At 37.6% G+C, this 20,353-nt stretch overlaps 2 protein-coding genes across 4 annotated transcripts in view; one reads left to right on the top strand and one right to left on the bottom strand.

Moving 5' to 3' along the window:
- HHIP (hedgehog interacting protein) overlaps window positions 1-6,991 on the top strand; it is an 87,849-nt gene extending 80,858 nt beyond the window's left edge. Inside the window, exons 13-14 of one of the 3 annotated variants that reach the window (XM_019730761.2) lie at window positions 1,839-1,967; window positions 2,792-6,991. In XM_019730761.2, coding sequence (XP_019586320.1) covers window positions 1,839-1,967; window positions 2,792-2,802 — 140 coding nt within the window. In that variant the 3' untranslated portion in view covers window positions 2,803-6,991. Of the gene's footprint in view, window positions 1-1,838; window positions 2,118-2,791 lie in introns of those variants that run through there. The other 2 variants (XM_019730762.2, XM_019730760.2) reach the window with 2 other exon arrangements.
- ANAPC10 (anaphase promoting complex subunit 10) overlaps window positions 1-20,353 on the bottom strand; it is a 274,574-nt gene that overhangs the window by 83,343 nt on the left and 170,878 nt on the right. The window contains exon 6 of the transcript XR_002137295.2: window positions 6,408-6,484. The gene's annotated coding sequence lies outside the window, so the exon portion shown is untranslated. The remainder of the gene's footprint in view (window positions 1-6,407; window positions 6,485-20,353) is intronic.

The raw sequence follows: 20,353 nt of genomic DNA, 5'->3' as shown, positions 1-20,353 counted from the left end.
AATGCAAATGCTAATATTCTAATTCCTGGTGACATATCTTCCCTCTGCTTCCTTTGAGGCCTAACAATACCATGTTTCCCCGAAAATAAGACCTGGCCAGATCATCAGCTCTAATGCGTCTTTTGGAGCAAAAATTAATATAAGACCTGGTCTCAATATAAGACCGGGTATAATATAATATAATATAATATAATATAATATAATATAATAATATAACATAATACCAGGTATAATACAATATAATATAATATAATACCTGGTCTTATGTAACATAAGACCGGGTATAATATAATATAATACCAGGTATAATATAATTTTAATACAATAAGATATAATATAATACAATACCAGGTATAATATAATATAACATAATATAATATAATACCTGGTATAATATAATGTAATATAATACAATACAAGACCGGGTCTTATATTAATTTTTGCTCCAAAAGACGCATTAGAGCTGATGGTCCGGCCAGGTCTTATCCTCGGGAAAACACAGTATGTATTCTCTCCGCTTTTTTTATTTAGTGTCCATTGTGTTTTATTCCTTACCTTGTATTTTGCTTAACTTCTCAAACTACCAGATAATAAAATTTATTGATTGTTTCTAATAATAGTATGTTTAAACTGAGGGTAAACAAATTACTTTGAATAAGGATGGCATTATATATACACCACAGTCAATATTAATAATAATATGTGATATAAACGAAAATAGATACCCTTTGTGTTAACATGAAGTTTTATTTCAATAAAGTAATCTTTCCACTAAATCAATTTAAATAATTTGCGTATGTAAGATAAACCACAACCATTTTATAAAAGTAATCCATTCATGATATTTTTGACCCAAGCAAGAATTGTATTCCTATATTCACATAGTTTACTCATTTCCCACAACTTTAAAAGAAAAATGTCTAACTACTTTCATCTTGTCCTTCGTTTTCCATGTGTCAGCCACAGACCCCTGGATTTTGATTGATGCATTTGCAAAGGTTAAAATGACCCTGTTCCCTGAAAGTATAAGGAAATGTATTCAAAGAATTTGATTCGGGGGCTGCACACCCCAGATTTATTCTATCAGTTAGGGACAATTAAGTTATATATCCAATTTTCTCTCTCCATCTGATTTTAGCAGTAAATCTTTACATTCCCACCTATATTGTAGTTGTAAAAATCCTTTTATGAAGAGGTTCTGTGCTGTAGAGTAACCCAGAAAAGGACAGCTAAGAACTTCCTCTGATGGCTGACTGCACTGACCCAGGAAGGGGCTTCAAAGTGTACAGAGATGAAGCATAGCCTACCCCCTGCCCAGGAGCAGAGAGGAGAGATACTATGGAGTCTAAGTGGTAGATATTCCAGCTAACCAAAATCAAAAACTGACCATGCCTTTATGCTGCATTGGAGATGCTCGAGCCACAGGACCTTTCTCATGGACCAGCCCTTCCCACACTGAGGTCCTACCCTAGAGGAGTGGGAACACAGCGTTACTTGAAAGGTCCTCTGTTGGAAGTGCCTTAGTGAAGCCAAGACTTGAAAGAACTGAAACAATCGTTTTAAATAAGTCAGTTCTGCAAGGGATTGAAATTGTTTCCCATGAGCTATACTTGTCTGGAAATGTCTCCCCCTCTCTGCTGAGTTCTGGCCCCCAAATTACTGTGGGTCTGAAAGCGCTCTTCCCTTCTTATCTTTATTGTCTTTTGGATCATTTTGTGTTCCTCCTCCTTTCCCTCCCTTCCCTTACTCATCAAATATTTGTTGGCCTCAGACGTGGTGCTGTTTCTGACATACACAGTGAGAGTGTGATTTTATTGCTTTTTTTTTTTTTCTCCCAGCAAAATGTGAGCCAGCATGTCGTCATGGAGGCGTCTGTGTTAGGCCGAACAAATGCCTCTGTAAAAAAGGATATCTTGGTCCTCAATGTGAACAAGTGGACAGAAACATCCGCAGAGTGACCAGGGCAGGTATTCTTGATCAGATCATTGACATGACATCTTATTTGCTGGATCTAACAAGTTACATTGTATAGTTTCTGGGACTGTTTGAATATTCCTTTCCAATGGGCATTTATTTTTTATCCTGTCATTAAAAAGAAAGACTGTTATCCTGCTACACACTCCTGTGATTTCATTTTCTTTTATTAATTTAAAAATAATTTCCAGAAATGTGCAGATTCTGTGTGTGTATGTTGGCACGTTTGTTCACATACGCACGTACACACACACACTCACAACCCCTATACGCATGGTTACAGAACAGATGGGTTTTAAAAATATATATTTCCTTGTGTGGAGTAATTTACACAGAAATTCCATTGTAAATTGATAACGGAATTTTTATATCACCAGAAGAGATTATTTGACTTCCTAGGAATTTTCTGTCTGTAATAACTAAAGTCAACTTTAATAGAGTTTTGAAACATTACTGTGCAATCTGATGGATCTAATAAAAAAGGCAATATTTTTATATTAAAGGACTATAATGTGAGAATGTTTCAGAACTCCCTGATGAATTTCTAAATGGGCAACTTGATACAAAATTGTAATCTTCATTTTTATCAATGTATCCAATTACAGAATGTTATGCACTTACTTTTTTATTGGCAGAGAAATCTGGTTACTCTAGCTTAATATCAAGATTGTTTTCAAGTGTTTTATAATTAAATCATAACAGCATATTCTAAAACCAATCTTCCTAAAAGGTCTGCTTTTATTGTATATTTTATTTAACAATAGGCACTGGGTTTGTGTTACATATTTATATTTTTTATTTTATTTTTATAATATAGACATCACCTAGATGAAACACCTTTACCCTGTCCTGTAAAATACTAAAGTTACATTTTTCACCAACTTAATTGGAAAGAAGGGGAGTGAGAAAGCAAACAGCTTTAATGTGCTGTGGATCTAATCTAGCAATGTATCCTTGTGCCAACATGTAATCATTAACGACGGATGAAAAAGCAAGAAAACAGCCAATCCTTATAAAATTCCAGCATTAAACATTTGTAAAGTGCTTTTCACTATAGCAAGACTGTCAGAGTATATGTGATTAGAATGTTGCAGATTGCACACTCAATCGAACCTCACTGGAGAAGAGCTCAATCGTTTTTAACAAATCTTGGCTATGTAAGCTGTCACTTGTACAAATTTTTAATATAATAATTTGCTTGCCAAATATGACTTTCCGTGTATATGTTCCTTCAGAACTCAATGAAAATCCTCTTTGGTTCATGTATGAATAAATTTCTGTAAATGTTCTGTTCAGGTTTTGAAAGAAATGCTATGTTCTAACTTAAAACTGCAAAAAGTCTTATAGACATTTTTCTTAATGGTTTTCAAGGCCAGCTCTCCATGTTTGGATTATAACAAAATTATACGGCCTCCTTGCACTACTGAAAAAACATCTACCCATGACACACGCACACCCACGATAGGTGGTCCTTCTGTAAACATCTGTTCCCCCAGAATCGAAATTGGAGAATAGTATAGATTATGCAGCACAGTCTGACTTTCCAAACCTGCTCCTTACTTTTAGGAATACGAACCTCAATTAAAAAGAATAAAATCTTGTAACTAGTATTTCTCTATTGTTTTAAAGCAGGAGATTTGCAATTAAAGCACAGAGAGCATTTATATAGAAACCACAATGTAGAAAGATTGGTTAAGTACACTGCCCTTGTCTTCCATATATGATTACTTAAGTTTCAAGTGACCTCATGCCAAATGGAAATGGGTTGAGAAATCTTGGTTCAGTGCTTAGTGAACAATAGCCTGCATTAAAAAGTGCATGCATAATTTTGCACAATTTAGATTCAATTGACAGTCCATTCAAAGAAGTCTCAGGATTAAATGAGCATGGAGACCAAATTGCCCTCTTACCCCAGAAAAGGGGTGGTCCCTTCTAGTCACACTAACACTTCATTGGCCCAACAGTGTGACAAATCTTGCAATGAACCCTGCAGTAGCCTGCATCTGTAGGTTAATAGCAGTCTTTTGTCTCCATTGCTTTCTCTTCATAGCCCTTTTACTGAATTCCATCACAGAAAGTTTTACAATTTAAAAAAAAAATGTCCTGACAACCATTTTTGTAAATGGACCTTACCATCTAATCATCCCTTATTCAGCGTGGGTGACATTAACAGAATGTGAACCTCTTGTGAGGGAGCCAGCTGTCTAAATCTGTCAAATTGTGCAGTTTTATTACACATTCCCCTGTTCATAGTTTCACTGAAAACAACAAGGATACTGCTATATATTCGGCAAAATCTAAAAAACCCAGCGTTTCTTCTTACAGTTTAATCTTTCCATCTCTTCCAAAATAAAAGGTGTTATATAGCCATTAGTGCTCCTATTAAAAATATCTATATGAAATTGACCAGACCCAGATTTTGTATATAGTCCTTTCCCAAGTGAAAGCTTCAAATGACTTAGAAAAACATATGTACCCCAGGTGTCACTGCCTTTTCTATTGTGAATCATTAGAATAAAAGACCAAAATCTTGTAAAAAGAAGATAGCAAGATCCATGGATATTACACCCCCGCAAAGAAAGGAAAGTCACTGGAGTCATTTCTGTTTTTAAGAGAGACGTAAATAGCAATGGCCAATTGATGGCTACATATTTTAAACTCCAGTGGTCATTTCAAGCAATCTTTTGAACTTCTCTCTCAAGTAGATTTTTAAAATATGTGGCTGGAGAATTGTCTTAAAGGATTCATGATGACAGGCAGATAGGCACTGTTTAAAAAGTATGAGCTAGGGAAAAGTTATGTTTCATCACACGAATGGCAACACCTATGTCTACTCAGTTCCTAAAAAGCAAACAGTAAAAGTGGAAGAAAAATGTCCTTGGTATGAATGCAGATGTGTGAGATAAAGGTAAAATCATGAAGTAGAAAAATGTATATTGTTATACCTTTGTCCATTCTAGAGATTAATATTTGGGTGTCAGTTTAATGTGAAATGCTGTTATGGTAGTTGTAAAAAATTGGAAAAAAAATTTTCTACCACTGCTTTTGCCAAACTCTTATCCTAGTTAATAGAACCTTGTTGTCTTACCAGTTATGTAAGGAAATGAGAAGCAAACTGAATTGGCACATCATTAAAGTGAAAAGAAGGGAAGATTTAAGAAACTTGAGTGGTGATAAAAAGTGCTTTAATCCATACCTTTTCTTCTTGGAATTTTGTTTCAATATGGCTATTGTAAAATATATTTTTCATTTTATCACAAAGAATACTCAGACGTTTTCTCAGATTAATGGACTATCTCATCAAGAAAGAGCAAAGAAACCTACACATATAACATATATTACACCCAACCTAAAGAGAAAACCATTCTCTTTTTCATTTACGTACTTCAGAGAAGGCACTTCTTCTATATTTATTTCTTTGGGAACAATTACATAATAACGTACTAACAATTTTTAATATATTTCTGTTAAATATTGTTTTTATCTCTGAATCATCAACTATACCACAAAGCCTACTAGGTGTTAGACATGAGGTTAGATGCTACACCTAGTGTCTTTTAAAGGATACATTACTTAAATTTTTATTTGTCTTTTTTAGCTTTGAAACATAAAAGAGAAACCAAGTTCAAATTGTTAAGAGGAAAGATAACGTATACAATAGACAGTATAGTTGTCTGTTCAATAAAGTTTCCAAACATCTCTACAGAATGTTACCTATGATCTCTCTCTCTCTCCCCCCCCTTCTTCTCCTGCCCCCCACCCCATATAGCCTTCTTCCTTTTAAATGCTCCCTTCTCCTCTCTTTCTACTGTTTTTTAACGAAACAGACATGTCCTCAGTACGCACATGATGAAGATGGCCTGGGGTAGGTTGCTATTGATTTTGCTGGTTATGATCTTTTCTTTGTTTTCCTGAAAAAATTCCCTTTCCTGGTGTCACATTTGCTCAGACTCTATATCTTAGACAAATATGAACATACCAGTCCAATTTATTATAATCATTGAAAGAAGTAACCAAGAGCATAAAAGACCCCAGCCCATATGCTCCTGTTCAGCTGGTGTTCGTTCCATCATAGATACAGGAAAGACACGAAAATATCCCCAGTAGAGAGCCAGCTAACAGTAGGGAAAGTCAATAGCTATTTCCTATTCAAGCAACACCCATCTCTATGGAGTTTCTTTTGAAAAAGCTTATTCCAAATCTATGAGGGAAAAATAAGAAGTAGTTCCTCAATGGAGACTTCAGAATCTTCTTTCCCCAGCCCAGAGGAGACTTGAATTTACAAAGAAGTCAGACCAAAGTGCCGTGCCCAGAAAATGTACATATTTCTATACTGCCCCAGGAATTGAGTGGGCCTGTTATCATGAATGCTGGCAATACTTTCAGAGTTCCTCTTTAGAATATCCAAAATAAATATATGTTTGTTATCTTACCTTCTTTCTCTTCATCACACCAACACAAATTAGTCCTATCTCCAACACTTCATGTGATGTCAAAGAAGGTTGGAAACCTAAGAATAGAAGCATTTTGATATTAAAAGTATTAAGAACATGACCAGAGAACCTGGCAAACATTAATCTTAGCAAACGTCAACCTTCTTTCTCTTAAATTTCTCCTAAGTTTGGGAAGTGGCCTTAAAATCAATGTTTCGGAGAGTGAGATGTATTCATGAGAACATGATGGAGTGTTGTAGTACTGTTTTCTTTTCAGTACCGTGGTAGTTTCCCTAGCTGCTATGAAGAGATTTATTCATTTATCAGATTAGCACTTTTCTTAGATTCTTCACTAAATCTGAACCCAAGATACAGCCATCATTTACCTTGCTTTCTTTTATATAGGTTATATATAAATTGGTTGGAAAAATAAAACATAAATATGGGATCCCTTGTATAAACATAAAACTAAGCCTAAAACCTATTAACCTGTTATTGCTTTTTTTAGCCAGATTATCCAATGGCTTACAAAAAAAAAAAAAAAAAAAAAGGTACCAGCATGAATTCTAAGGTTACATCTCATATATATCACTAAGACAGATATCATGTTTCAGGTGAGATTTTTTTTGCATATGTAGATAATTTATTACTTAAAGTCAAAATACATGTAAACATATACAAGCAAATTAACATAGATATGTGATGAGTTATCTCAATTGATTATAATTTTTTAAGTTAAAAATATTTTTATAAAGAACAGAACATTAACAGTGATGGGAAATTCAGAATGGCTAAATATAAACTCTGTCATCACAGTTAGAAACTAATTCTTGTACATTTCTTTTTGAACTAAAAAATAACTAACCAATAGTTTCCATTCACAAGAACAACATGTGATCAGGTTCAGTATAGTCTATATCCAAAATATATATGGATATTTCTTTATCTCATATCCTTAAAATCAGAGGCATGACTTTTCTGAAATAAAGTAAGATTTCATGTATAGTGGAGCTTAACACTATTAATACATTAATGCATTCTACTCATAATACTACTATTGAGAAATCTAACTGACAACCTTATCAGATAGCAGATATTTCCCATATCTCATTATATTTATAGGACATTTTTAGACACGCACTTCACCAAGAACCATGTAGTAACATGATACTGAGGTACTATGGAATTTTTGGAGCTTGAGTCCCTAGGATATGTGAAAGAAGACTATTTATTTAAAAGAAACCCATCTAATTAAAATGAAAAAATTACCAAATTATTATCATTAATAAGCATAAGAGAAATATTCAAAGAACCCCCCCCCATCTTTCCTGGTTTTATCTATGATTAATTTTGTCCAGTTTTAAAGAATGGTTAATTTTATCATTCCTCTAACACATTTTGGTTTTCCTAAGTGTCCATTTTCCTTTAGGTTGTTGACAATTAGGGCAATTTGTCCATAACCTCACTCACAGAAGATACCAGAACCAATCCTGGCCTGAATTTCTGTTAATAAGAGGCAGAAGGCTGTGTGAATAAGTATAAAAGCACACATTTAAGGGAGCAGAGTTAATATATGTTACTAGTGGGGATTTCTATAAATGTTCAGATGAAAAGTAACATGTAAAGTCATTGGCTCAGATAATCCAAGTTTGAATTAATCTGACTTCTTTAACCAAGTTATTATAATATGCATGTCTCTTTGATCAGTATTCTATTAGTCAGTCATCGATCCATTCATTAATTCAACAAATATTTATTGAAGTGCCTAGCGTGATTATGTGCCATAGAAAAGGCAGGGACATTTACAGTGGGGGATTGTGAGCCCAATGGGTATGATGGACGTGTTTGAAGCAAAAGACACTAATCACACCCACCCAGCTCCAATTCAGCTCAATATTAGAATCCAGCAATAATAGTACAGATGGCCTAAAGTACATCTGTGTGTACCTGTATGTGTGCACACACCCATGTATATATATATTTATCTATCTGTACAAACACTACATATGTATACACACTATCTATGTAATATATAATATATGTATAATGCATATAAATTCTAACAAGTGTATTTGTGTTATCTTTAAAATAGAACAATTGTATCTTAAAGTGGTAAATGCAGAGAATTGGTTTTTATTGTTGATCTGTGGATTTAATGATTTTTTAGGTGAAAAGGATGTTTAAGTGTACAATTTCTTTTCTTAATTTAATATATTTATGTAAATGCATGCCTGAAATTTGATTAGATTGACTGTGTTTTGTGTCCTTTAACATGATCAAATGTATTAAACTTTATCTTATGACCTAATATACATGTGCTATTTTAAAATTCTTTCTTATTTCAGTATTTTAAAAAAGTTTTTCCGACATACTCATACTGATTATATGAACACTAATTTTCAGATATTCTATACCCAAACTGCTTCTTCAAAATATTCCTGCCTTTTGTCATTTTTCATATTCTAATTTTAAAATTTTACTCCCCAAAATACAATGCCACTGTTAAAGGTCAGTTTCAATTGGGTAGATATATTAGGCAGTCATAGCATGTTATATATTGATTTCAAGTGATTCTAAATTGTAAATGACTTAAATCTGATTCTTTCAAGTAAGTAACAACTATAAGTGAAGAATGTAAACTAGCAGGTGAGAGTACGGAGAGCCCAAACTGAAGGGCAGACGCATCTAGAAGAGGAAGGGCATGACAAAAGGTGATTGCAGACACCCCCAAACTTTGTTGGCATTGCCATTTTGCTTCCAGTTAACCCTATCAAGAGTATTTATGTAAGGTCAGATATGCTAATTTGAACATGAATATTAAATCTGCCAATATTCTTTAGAAGAACAAATGCTTTCATCTAGGTCTCCTTTCTTCCTGAATAAATACATCTGTTTGACTCATTGAGAGTTTCTCTACAAGAAATGTTTATTCCTAAGAAAATAAAATGTGTTACAGAGTCACAGACAGAGTCCCTTTGTTCAGGTTACTCTCCAGAAGTTTTGTTAGGCAAAGTGACACCGTGAAAAGTGTCCTTTAACTCCTCAGTGCCCCAGGAAGCACCAGAGTTCTCTCTCCATTAGGCACTGCCCTCCCAGTGTTTTAGTCCCTAATCACGATCTTGGTTTCCTGTGCATGTCTGGTCTCTCCAACTAGGTTATAAATCTCCCGAGGGCATATCTCCTACTTTTAAAATCCCTGACAGACTGCTCCAATGTTCACTGAAGCTTTATTTACGGTGGCCAAGACATGGAAACAACCAGTGTCCTTCAATAGATGATTGGATAAAGAAGTTGTGGTATATGTATACACAATGGAATAGTACTCTGCCAAAAGAAAAGATGAAATAGGACCATTTGTGACAACATGGATGGATCTTGAGATTATAATGCTAAGCGAAATAAGTCAGAAAAGGTAAAGAACCATGTGATTTCACTGATAATGTGGTATATAAAACTGAAAACAACAAAGGAACAAGACAAACAAATGAAGAAACAAAAACTCATAGACACAGACCATAGTTTAGTGGTTACCAGAGGGTAAGAGGGGGATGGGGAAATGGTAGATGAGGGTAAAGGGGGTCAAATATATGGTGATGGAAGGGGAACTGACTCTGGGTGGTGAGCACACAATGTGAGATATAGATGATGTATTACAGAATTGTACTCCTGAAATCTATGTAACTTTACTAACAATTGTCACCCCAATAAACTTTAATTAAAAAAAAATCCCTGACAGACCTAGAGCAGCCATCAGAAAATAATAATAATAATAATAAGTATATAACAGCTAGAGAGGGAAGTGGGTTCTTGCTGTTGCTAAACTGGGCTCCCTCACTGTCCTTTGATTGGCTTCTCAGCTCTCTCATCAGTGTAATCAGTTCCCGGCATTAAATTCTCTTTGTTGTAAATACTTGACGGGCTTTCTCTTTTCCTTTTTCAGCTTAAGATTATATATATAGTTAAGACACAGATGAGAAGAGAGATGACATGGTAGAATTACAAAAGGACATGGTGAGATTGTCTTCAGGAGAACACATTAACAAACCACTGCCTTGAATCTTAATGTGATCACAGCAAGATGCAGTCAGAGGGATCCTACCTCCAAACATGATAGGGAACCCTTAAATTATTTAGGCGGCTACCAGTGTAAACGGCCATTACTCCCACAGTTGTCACTAAGAATTTTCATAGCTCACATTTGTACTATTAAAACTATCAGCTTCCAGTTTGCCTAGGAGTCTGACAAGCTAATGTGAGAGATAGTACAATGTAAAATAGCAGCCGCACTTAGTATCTGATCAGAAAAAAATATATAGTTTTTTGTTTTTTTGTTTTTAATTTGGCATTCCAGAAAGAGCTCTCCGGAGATTAAATCCTACCATCATTCAAAGGAATAAAAGGATAAAAGTAAAAAAAAAAAAAAACACAAAATACCAACTTGGATGAAATATTTCTCCTGTATCTTCATAACTTACGTTTGATTTCTATATAATATTTTCCAGGATTAAAACAAACAGAATGTAAAAGGGGGGAAGGATGAGGCAGGGAGAGGGAGGGAGAAGCCTGGGTAGTTCCTGACTATAAAACTCATTCTTCTTGGGACTAAGCCCACATCAGAAACTACTTGCACTCACTCTTGTAATTTAATAAGATGTCATCAGATCCCTTTGACATGTTTATAGCTTTATAATTAAACCTACTTGATGCAAAATCCATGTGTTTCATGTAGAGCAATTTAGATTATCACAGACACTCTGTTCTATGATCTCCAGCTACCAAAAGCCACACATGCCAGGTGTGCTGGCCGGAACTTTGAGCCAGGGCTGTGAGACGTGGATCCTGGCTTTGTGTCTCCAAAGGATTAACCGGATGGTATTGGGTAAGTCCTTCACTGCACTATGACTCAGTTTCCTGGTGTATAAAATGAGACTTAGGTTCCTTCCAGCTCAAACAGGTATTGTTATTGGATACTACTAATCCCAGGATCCACGTGGATTGCAGATTTGAAATTGCCAATTCTCAGGTAGGAGTCCATTCACTACTCCTTTTCATTAATTTGTGATGGCTAAATAATTAGAAAAGACACTCTTACAGCTAGATAGATAGATAGATAGATAGATAGATAGATAGATAGATAGATAGATAGATACCATATTCAGGGCAGATATGGAGCATAAATGCCTGGAAGACATCATCTAAAAGGCAGACAATTCATGATACAGAAGAAAGTGTAAGCACACGTCTGTTAGGGCTGCTCAAACAGTACCGTTGACAGAGTGGCTTAAACGACAAAAATGTGTTGTCTTTTAGCTTTGGAGGCTAGAAGTTTGAAATCATGGTATCAGCAGACTTGGTTACTTCTGAAGGCTGTGAGGGAAGGTTCTGTTCCTGGCCTGTCTCCTTGGTTTGTAAATGGCAGTCTTCTCCCTGTGTCTTCACATAGTCTCCTTCTATACATGTCTCTGAGTCCAAATTCCCCCTTTTTATAAGGACACCAGCCATACTGGATTTGAGCCCACCCTAATGACCTCATGGTAACTTGATCACCCCTGTAAAGACCTTATCTCCAAACAAGGTCACATTCGAGGTACTGGGGTTTAGACTCCAACATAGAAATTTGGGGGGAGACACAATTCAACCCACAACACCATGCCCTAGAAATGGCATCAGACTTACTAAGGTCTCATTTTTATTGTCTAAAGCAGTGCTTCTCAAACTTCAGTCTGAGAACTTCGAGTCACCTGGGAACTTTGCTAAATACAGATCTGATTCAATAGGTCTGGGGTGGGGCTCAGATTCCATATCTCTAATAAACACCCAGGGGATGCCAATGCCGCTGGTACATGGGCCCCACTTTGAAGAGCAAGGATCTAAAGCATGGTTTATAGGTGGTTTTACCTTCAAGGACAGACTAGTAATACTGGAAAAGACTTCACAGAAACATGGCTTTCTGCCTCCAGAAAGCAAACAATGATATGTCATGTGCCTTAATTCCAGGTTTGTGCTTAGTTCGTAGAATGGACACAACACAGAGTAACTATTTGTGCATGGCAGTCAGTCACCATCATGAGACTGGGCTACTTGCTGTTGTTACTACAGCTGCTGTTTTTATTTTCAGCAATAGCATCAGAATCATCAAACAGGTACAATATGTTCATGCACGTTGGAATTCATCTATATGCTCAAACTAAACTGGGTTGCTAAAGCAACATGTACCATAAAATAAAATAGATGCTTGTTTAAAGGTGTAACAATAACCAAATACCATGAAAGACTCCAATCAAGAGAAAAGAATTAAAAAGGAAACTATCAATAAATATATTTAAAGGAAAATACAGACCTTGAAAACAGAAAAGGAACTCCTGTGTTGTATTGATTTTCAGAAATAATGTTTTATCCCTTTATCTTAACACCAAAATATAGTCATGTTATTTAAAGTTGTAAACACATCTAGAATTATACCAAACTGCCCTAGAAGCAACTGTTATTCACTAAAGAACAATACTCACTATCTGATTCAAACATTTACGAAATTTTTTAGAGCACAGATGCCAACAGAACTTCCTGTGATGATGGAAATGTACTACATGTACACTGTCCAGTACGGTAGCCACTACCCACGTGTGGTTATCGAGCCCTTGAAATGTGACTGGTGTGACTGAGGAACTGAATGCTTCATTTTATTTCATTTTGATTAAATTGAAGTTGCCTATATAAAAAATAGAGTGTCTTTTTATATTAGCTGTTTCAAAAATCAGAGTTAAAGGTAATTCCACCAGTTCAGTGGAAACGTTTTGGTGATGTCTGTGTTTGCTAATCCCTTCTATATCATTCACACAGGAAAATCTCACATTCCCTTTAACTTTGTCTCATACTTATCCTGTAGCTCATTCCAAATAGTATATTCTACATACTCTTTGCGCTGAATTTTTTTACACTGGCCTCTGACCAAAACCATTAAAATTCTTAACTCTAGGTATAGTTTTATAGTACAGTCAAAATCCATTATGCAGGCATGGAAATTATGTGCTGTGATAATGTGGACACACATCTCTGGGTGTAAACAAGGAAAGAAGTAGCACAGAATTGCTGGTAGAGAGAAGTGACGGTGGCTAACACTCGTCATGGGCCAAACGCTTCTCTGTGTTAGAGAAAGTACAGACAGAGGAAGCAGGGGCATGAGAACGCCACTATGTGCCTTTCTAGTTAGTTCCATAAAATTGCTCTGGAAGAGAAGAATTCTGCAGCAATGGAAAAACAATATTTAGAGAGAGAAAACCAAATCCATTAGTCTAACCATTTCACCTCATGCAACCTGAAGTAACCACGAGGCATAAGCAATAAGGTACAGCTAAGGGGAATGTCAGAGGTCCAAAGAAAGAGTGAAGAAAAGATCTTTCCCTAAATGGAAGTTGACACAAAAGGCATATGACAGTAGTGATTCAGCTAATCCAAATGGAAATAAGTGGGGATAATATTAACAGTAATAATATCTAACACTTACGTGATACTGTGTGCCAGGTCTCTTCTCAGTACCATCAAGAACTGTGAAGGGTCTAAGAGTTCACTCTAATTAGAAGCTAACAAGTTGGGCTGCCATGATTTCATGGATGCTGGCAGAAGGCACAAGACCTCAGGTCAGGGACAAATGACAGTTCATTACTCACAGCAATTGCCATATCCCAAAACGAGTTCTCTGAGGCCCAGTTCCCACAGGGTAACACAGAAAGGGCCAGGTCATACTTGCACATGCAGCGGGTTGAGTTGTAGAAGAGGAACTTTGAGCTTAGGGATACCAAGTCTTTTATGTAGGCAAACCTACCTGATCTTTGCCTTAGAGGGAGAAGCTACCTCTGTCTTCCAAGGCTGTTTGCTATACAAGCATCCTTGAAAAGACAGTTCAGAACAAAGGCATTCAGCGCTGCTACTTACAAGATGGGCAGAAACACAAAAGACCCCTGGAGAACAGCATCCAATGAGCACTTGACAAATACTAACTCATTTAAACTTCTCAACAACCATGTGAGTAAGTCTGCTCATTATCTAATAGGTACTCCTACAGCATTTTACAAAGGAGGAAACAATGGAAGAACATAGGATTCTCACAGCTATTAAACGGTAGAATGAGGATTTGAACCCCATGATCCATCTCTGGAGCAGCCTGGGCCAACAGAAATATTATGTGAACCACATGTATCATTTTAAATTTTCTAGTAGCCACATTAAAAAAATAAAAAGAAACAGGTGGAAGTAATTTTAATAATATATTTTATATGACTCCAGGTACCCAGAATATGATCGTTTCAACATGTAATCAATATATAAATCATTAATGAAATAGTTTACGTTCTTTTTTTTTTATACTAAGTCTTTGAAAACCAGTGTGTGTTCCACACTTACAGCATGCCTTAATTCGGACAGGAGATTTTTATCAAAATACTTGACAGTTGAAAAAGAAGATTCACATACCCAAGTTGTTCCAAACATTCTTAAAATTTTCCAATAACTGACTCGAGTATCAGTTTTAAAAATAAACTAATTAGAATTAAACGAATTAAACATTCAGTTCTTCAGTCCCAGTAGCCACATAGCCATAGCCATCCCAGCGTCCAATAGCCATCCCAGGCCAGTGGCTCCTGCATCAGACAGAAAACTGTCAAGCCTGTACACGTCACCTCTGTGTTCTTCTGCCTCACAGAGAAAGTACATTAAAAGTGTACAGACTTTTAACTGAGTTCTTTGTTCTCCTATTTTAATTGTTTAACAGGGTCACAGTTGTTTACTTCATTATGCCTGCCCTGCAGGGCTGCTGGGAGAAGTGGGAGGGGGTGGTGCCGTGGGAGATCAGAGCCCAGGCTCACAACCACAGCCCCAGTCTGGTCCAGGCTCCATCACTTCTTGTCACTTCTCAGCTGTGTGAAACATATTTGCTGACCTCCCGGAGCCCAGTTTCTTCATCTCGGAAGTCGGGCAATAACAGCACCTCTGAGGATTAAATGAGGCCATTCACGTACAGAGCAAGGCACAGTGCTTGGCACACCGTTCATGCCAAATGAACGGCAGTCATTATTTGGTAACAAGAGTAAATCTGACAGGAGAGACCCTCAAAAAGTCTAATAGTGTATCATTTGAAGATGCCCATGTGTTTCCTGGAAAGAGGCCTTGCTCACGGAGCTCTGCAGCCCAATGTCACCCTCTAGTGCTAAAAACCTTGAGCAGCAGACATCGCCAACCAAACCTCCAGAATAGCAAACCCCTGAGAAGACGTGTTCATTTCTTCTACCTCAGATGCTGTGTGTGACCCTGACCCCCCGATCCCCAGCCCTATTCATTCGCACTCTGTCTTTCAGGCCAGGGCTTCTCAAACGTCATGTCTTTCCATGCCAGTTACCTGGGGATCTTGTGAAAGGCAGTTTACGATTCACCAAGTATGGAGTGGAGCCTGAGAGTTTACATTTCTAAGCAGCTGCCAGGTAATTTCAATGTCCCTGCTGCACAGGCCCCTCTTTGAGCGGCAACATTTTAGGAAATTCTACTTATTATCCCAACTCTTTCAAAAGTAACCTCCAGATTGTTAGAATAAGCTAAATGCTGCCTTCTTTCTCCTATGGACATGTGCAAAAGGAAAATGGATACTGAAGCTGAAATACACCCAAATTTTAAGGATGGCTGAGAAGAGGGCAACAGTGTTCTTCCAGGGAGCATGCCTCAGCGAGAGTAAGAGAGCAGGTGGGTCGGTGTGGCAATTCTTATATTCCCTTGAGCTCAGAGTGCAATATAAGGTCATGTGCTGTTCTAACCAGACATCTGTGAATCAATGATAACTACATAAATTAATCTGTGTTCACAGTAGAAGGCCTAAGATAATTTGGACAAGATAAGGGGATGGTAGTGGGATCACTGGACCAGCAGTGGAAACTGAGTCAGAACGTCAGCAGTCACTCATCAGTGGTCTTTCCAATTCATATTCAAGAGACACTGGCAGGCTAGCATTTGAAAGAAATCATAATACTTATTCTACATTTGATAAACTGGATATAAAGATAACTGCCACATTTTTGCCAACATCAAAGGAGATACCACAGTGAAAGTGCTCTGAAAATAGTGTTTCTTGGATATGAATACAATTCATTAGAAGTCTGGGGACCAAACTCGCCCACTTTGGCATAATGGACAACAACTGGTTGTTTCTGGTAAGGAGAAGGGGACTTGGAATTTATTTAACTTTGCCCATCCATTTTTTAAAAAAAACTAAGCTTATGACTTAATTACTCCAAATTTCTAGGTATTTGTGTTGTCTCCCACATGACTGCCAAGTTCATGATAATATTTATTCTCATCTTGTTTTCAAACATTTATTTCTGATGATGGGTTTAATACACTCTAATGTAGTCATGCTTTGTTGATAAGTTTGTTCATTATCTAATGGGACTCACTTTGTTACCAACTTTGGTAAAAACAAAGTCCACAGGGTTTTTCAAAGGCCTGCAGAGCATCAGGGATCTTGCGAAAGGCATTTCACAAGGGTCCGCTGCACTTATCTCACAAAGCATTGTGATGTCATTCTGGACCTGAACTCACATTGTTTTACCTACTTTCAATCTCCCTACCACCACGGATATATGTGAAGACTGGCCTCTATACTTCCTTGCTTCATTGCAACAATCATTTGTTTCTGTTGTCTTCAGAGGCTTGTTTTAAAGTATTTCACTTCTACATGTCTTGACTTAGGATCTCATATTAATGTGCTTCCCCTACTTGATTCCCTGTATAAGATTGCATTTCAAAAAATAATTCATATCAACGTATTATACTTACCACAAATGTAAAGGGAAAAAGGGAAGTGTGACTACCAGAGTTTGAGAAAAAAACAAAAATAAAATAAACCCATGCCTATATTTCTATAATGAGTGAAAATCAAAGGAAGATGGGAGGGAGGGAGGGAAGGGGAGAAGGAGGGAGGGGGGAAGACAAAAGAAGAACGGGAACAGGGAAGGAAGGGAAAGCAAGGAAAAAAGAGGAGAGAAAGAGAAAAAGAAAGGGAAGGAAAGGAAGGAGGAAGAGGAGGAGGTTGGCAGTTTCCTTCTTACATACTTTCTCTTTTCATTTACACAATAAAACCTAACACTGGGCCCAGGAAACACTGATTTCATCACAGGACAGTGTTAAGAGCACTTACAACCACCCACCAATCCATCGATACATAATGACTGAAGACCAGTCCAGGCCCTGTTGGGAAGACAAAGGTGGGTATGAGGGAGTTTCTTCATTCTCCAAATGTTGAGAATGTGGGAGGAGAAACAATATTCAGACAATAAAGATAACCCTATTCGTGTCTAAAAGTACTTATCTGGCCAAAATTTTTTCGGTTAAATCCAATCCACTTTGGTTATTTATTTAAGACCAATGTCTGGGGCCTGGGCCAAGAGAGAAGGGGGAGATCTCATGTCACAGTGAAGATTCCAGGTGCGATTTTCACTTAGTCCCTGAAATAAATGCATTACGACTTGTCACCCTGAGCATTATTAAGATTCCCTGCTATTGCCATACCCACATCCAGGCCTGCTGGACACCTGGGCCAGCCAAACCACATCTTCCCTCCATCACCATTAGGGTCACAAGCTTCTGATTTCAATCTCTTTGATCAGTCTGTCCATTCAACTCCAGTTCAGGATTTCTCTCTTCTTTCTTGTATTTATAAGCTACTTCACTAGAAGTAGAAGCAGCTGCAACAAAATACGTACTCAGATTCAGGAAAGTTAATTAATTTGCAGGCAGGTAGTCTGGGCCAACGAGAGCATGGTATTCTCATACTGCTCCAAACATGATGTGTTCAGTTAATGTTCCGTAAAGTTAAATCCCCTAAGGAAAAGATACAGCCTGAATACTGTCACAGAAGCAAAACAGGAGCGCAGAACTTCTCAATGTTAGAACGTCATGTTGCTCGTCTTACTTCATTACCCAATTTGCTTCTATCCTCATTATAAAAGAAAAACAGCAAGGAATTTTATAAGGAATCCTCATCTGAAAACCACCTTGTAAAGATACATCATTACTCTTCTCCTGGGAGGTAATCAAAATGCATTTCATGTACAGCATCTTTAAAGAACGTTCATGAGACACCCTCCCCCCTCCCAAAATTCCACTTGGAAAACTGTGCCTGGACCTATTCAATCTCAACTCCACTTGGCCCTAAATGCCTTTCCAAGCAATTTAACAAAACACTTGAGGCATATGTAGTAGAGAACTGAGCTAGTTAAGGGAAAAAAACAAAAACAAAAAACTTAAAGGGGGCCAAAAACCGCTCATCAAACAGTTCCTTACTGAGATGTGAAAAAATTATATAGAAAGCTAATCAGTGGCCAAATGTCTTACCATCTGGCCAGGTTAAATGTGATCCAATTATCATTCAATTCGGTATCTGTAGAGAGAATTCCCTGACATACCTACTGCCCTGCATGGGAGGACTTGGTGTGCCGATGGAAAAACTAGATAGGGCAGAAGACGAGAGGAAGGAAGGGGGCATCTCTGAGAAGGGTGTCTGGGTCACGGTGCCTGGGACAAGAAGGCCACAGAACACAGGCAGAGCCTCAGAAGGTCTGTTTCTTTCAAATGAAAACTAAACAGCATTAGAGAAACGCCAACTTAAAAGGAGGAAGGGGTAAGACAGACTTCTTATTGCTGCTGTGTAGTTATTGCTGCATCCTTTAAAAAGTGGGTAGGTCAACATTCACCAATGATATGTTTCAGTGTCATGAAAGATTTGAGTTGAAGCATTCACTTATCCTGGCATTTGGGCACTCATTCAACACTGAGTTGAACAATGACTCCATACCCTCTGTGGCTGGTGGTACAGGAATAACCAGACAGACAGGGCTCTGGCCCTCAGAGAACATACATTGGAAGGAGGGAGATCTAATAGAAAACTCGCAATATACACTATACATACGGCAATAAATGGTATTGTGGCAGACTGTATTTTCTAAGGTTGCATGCAACAAGATCTCCAATTGCACATGCTTTCCTGGAGTCATCCCCATCAAGATGTGGTGTCTTATTCCTGCACCCTTGAATCTGGGCCATTAAAAAGTAGAAATGATGCTGAGTGACTTCCAGTGTCACTGTCATAAAAGGTTATGCAACTTACACTTGGTTCACAGGAACGTGTGTCTCTGGAAGCCTTCAATCACCCTGTAAGCAGCCAGACTATGCTGAGGCCACTACGCTAAGAGGAAGCTAAATCTAGCCTATCTGGAGAGACCATGAGACTCCACGAAGGAGAGGGATACCCTCCCAGGCCAGCGGCTGCAACCCCACGCTGGTCCAGCTCCAGTCACCTCCTGAATGCAATTGCATGACAGACTCCGTTCTGAGCAGAAGCCACCCAACCAGGCCATTCCTCAATTTCTGTCCCAAAAAAACTTAGAGATATAATAAAATGATTGTTTTTGCTTTAAATCACTGAGTTTTACAGTACTTTGTTGCATAGTAATTGATAATCAGGCCAGTTAAAACAACGGGGTGGGAAAAGAACAAGGGAAAAGAACGGGGTGATGGCATAGAGAGAAATTGGGAGTGAGAGCTACTTTAAACAGGGAGGCCACAGAAATCCCAATGCAGGAAGAGGATGTGAAGAGTTTGGAAAGGGGCATCCCAAAGAGAATAAAAAACCAAGACCTGGAGAGAGGAAAGGACTGGTCATGGTCATGGAGGGCAGACTAGCTGGAGTATTGGAATCAAAGGGAAGACGGAGTTTGGAGATGTAGGAGATAATTATGCACTCTCTTGTAGGTACCGACAAAGAGTTTGGGTTTTGTTTTAAGTGCACTAGAAAGCCCTGCATGATTTAAAGCCACTAAACCAGTCCATATGCATATCTCCAGCAGCCTTGGTTCCAAGACTCTCCCTCTAGGTCACAGCTCCTTTGGTAAATGATCATTAATCCA

The sequence above is a fragment of the Rhinolophus sinicus genome, linkage group LG07, assembly GCF_036562045.2.
Source record: "Rhinolophus sinicus isolate RSC01 linkage group LG07, ASM3656204v1, whole genome shotgun sequence".
In the NCBI taxonomy this organism is placed as follows: domain Eukaryota; kingdom Metazoa; phylum Chordata; class Mammalia; order Chiroptera; family Rhinolophidae; genus Rhinolophus; species Rhinolophus sinicus.
Note: the sequence above shows the minus strand (reverse complement) of the source record. Positions and strands in the feature narration are given on the sequence as shown.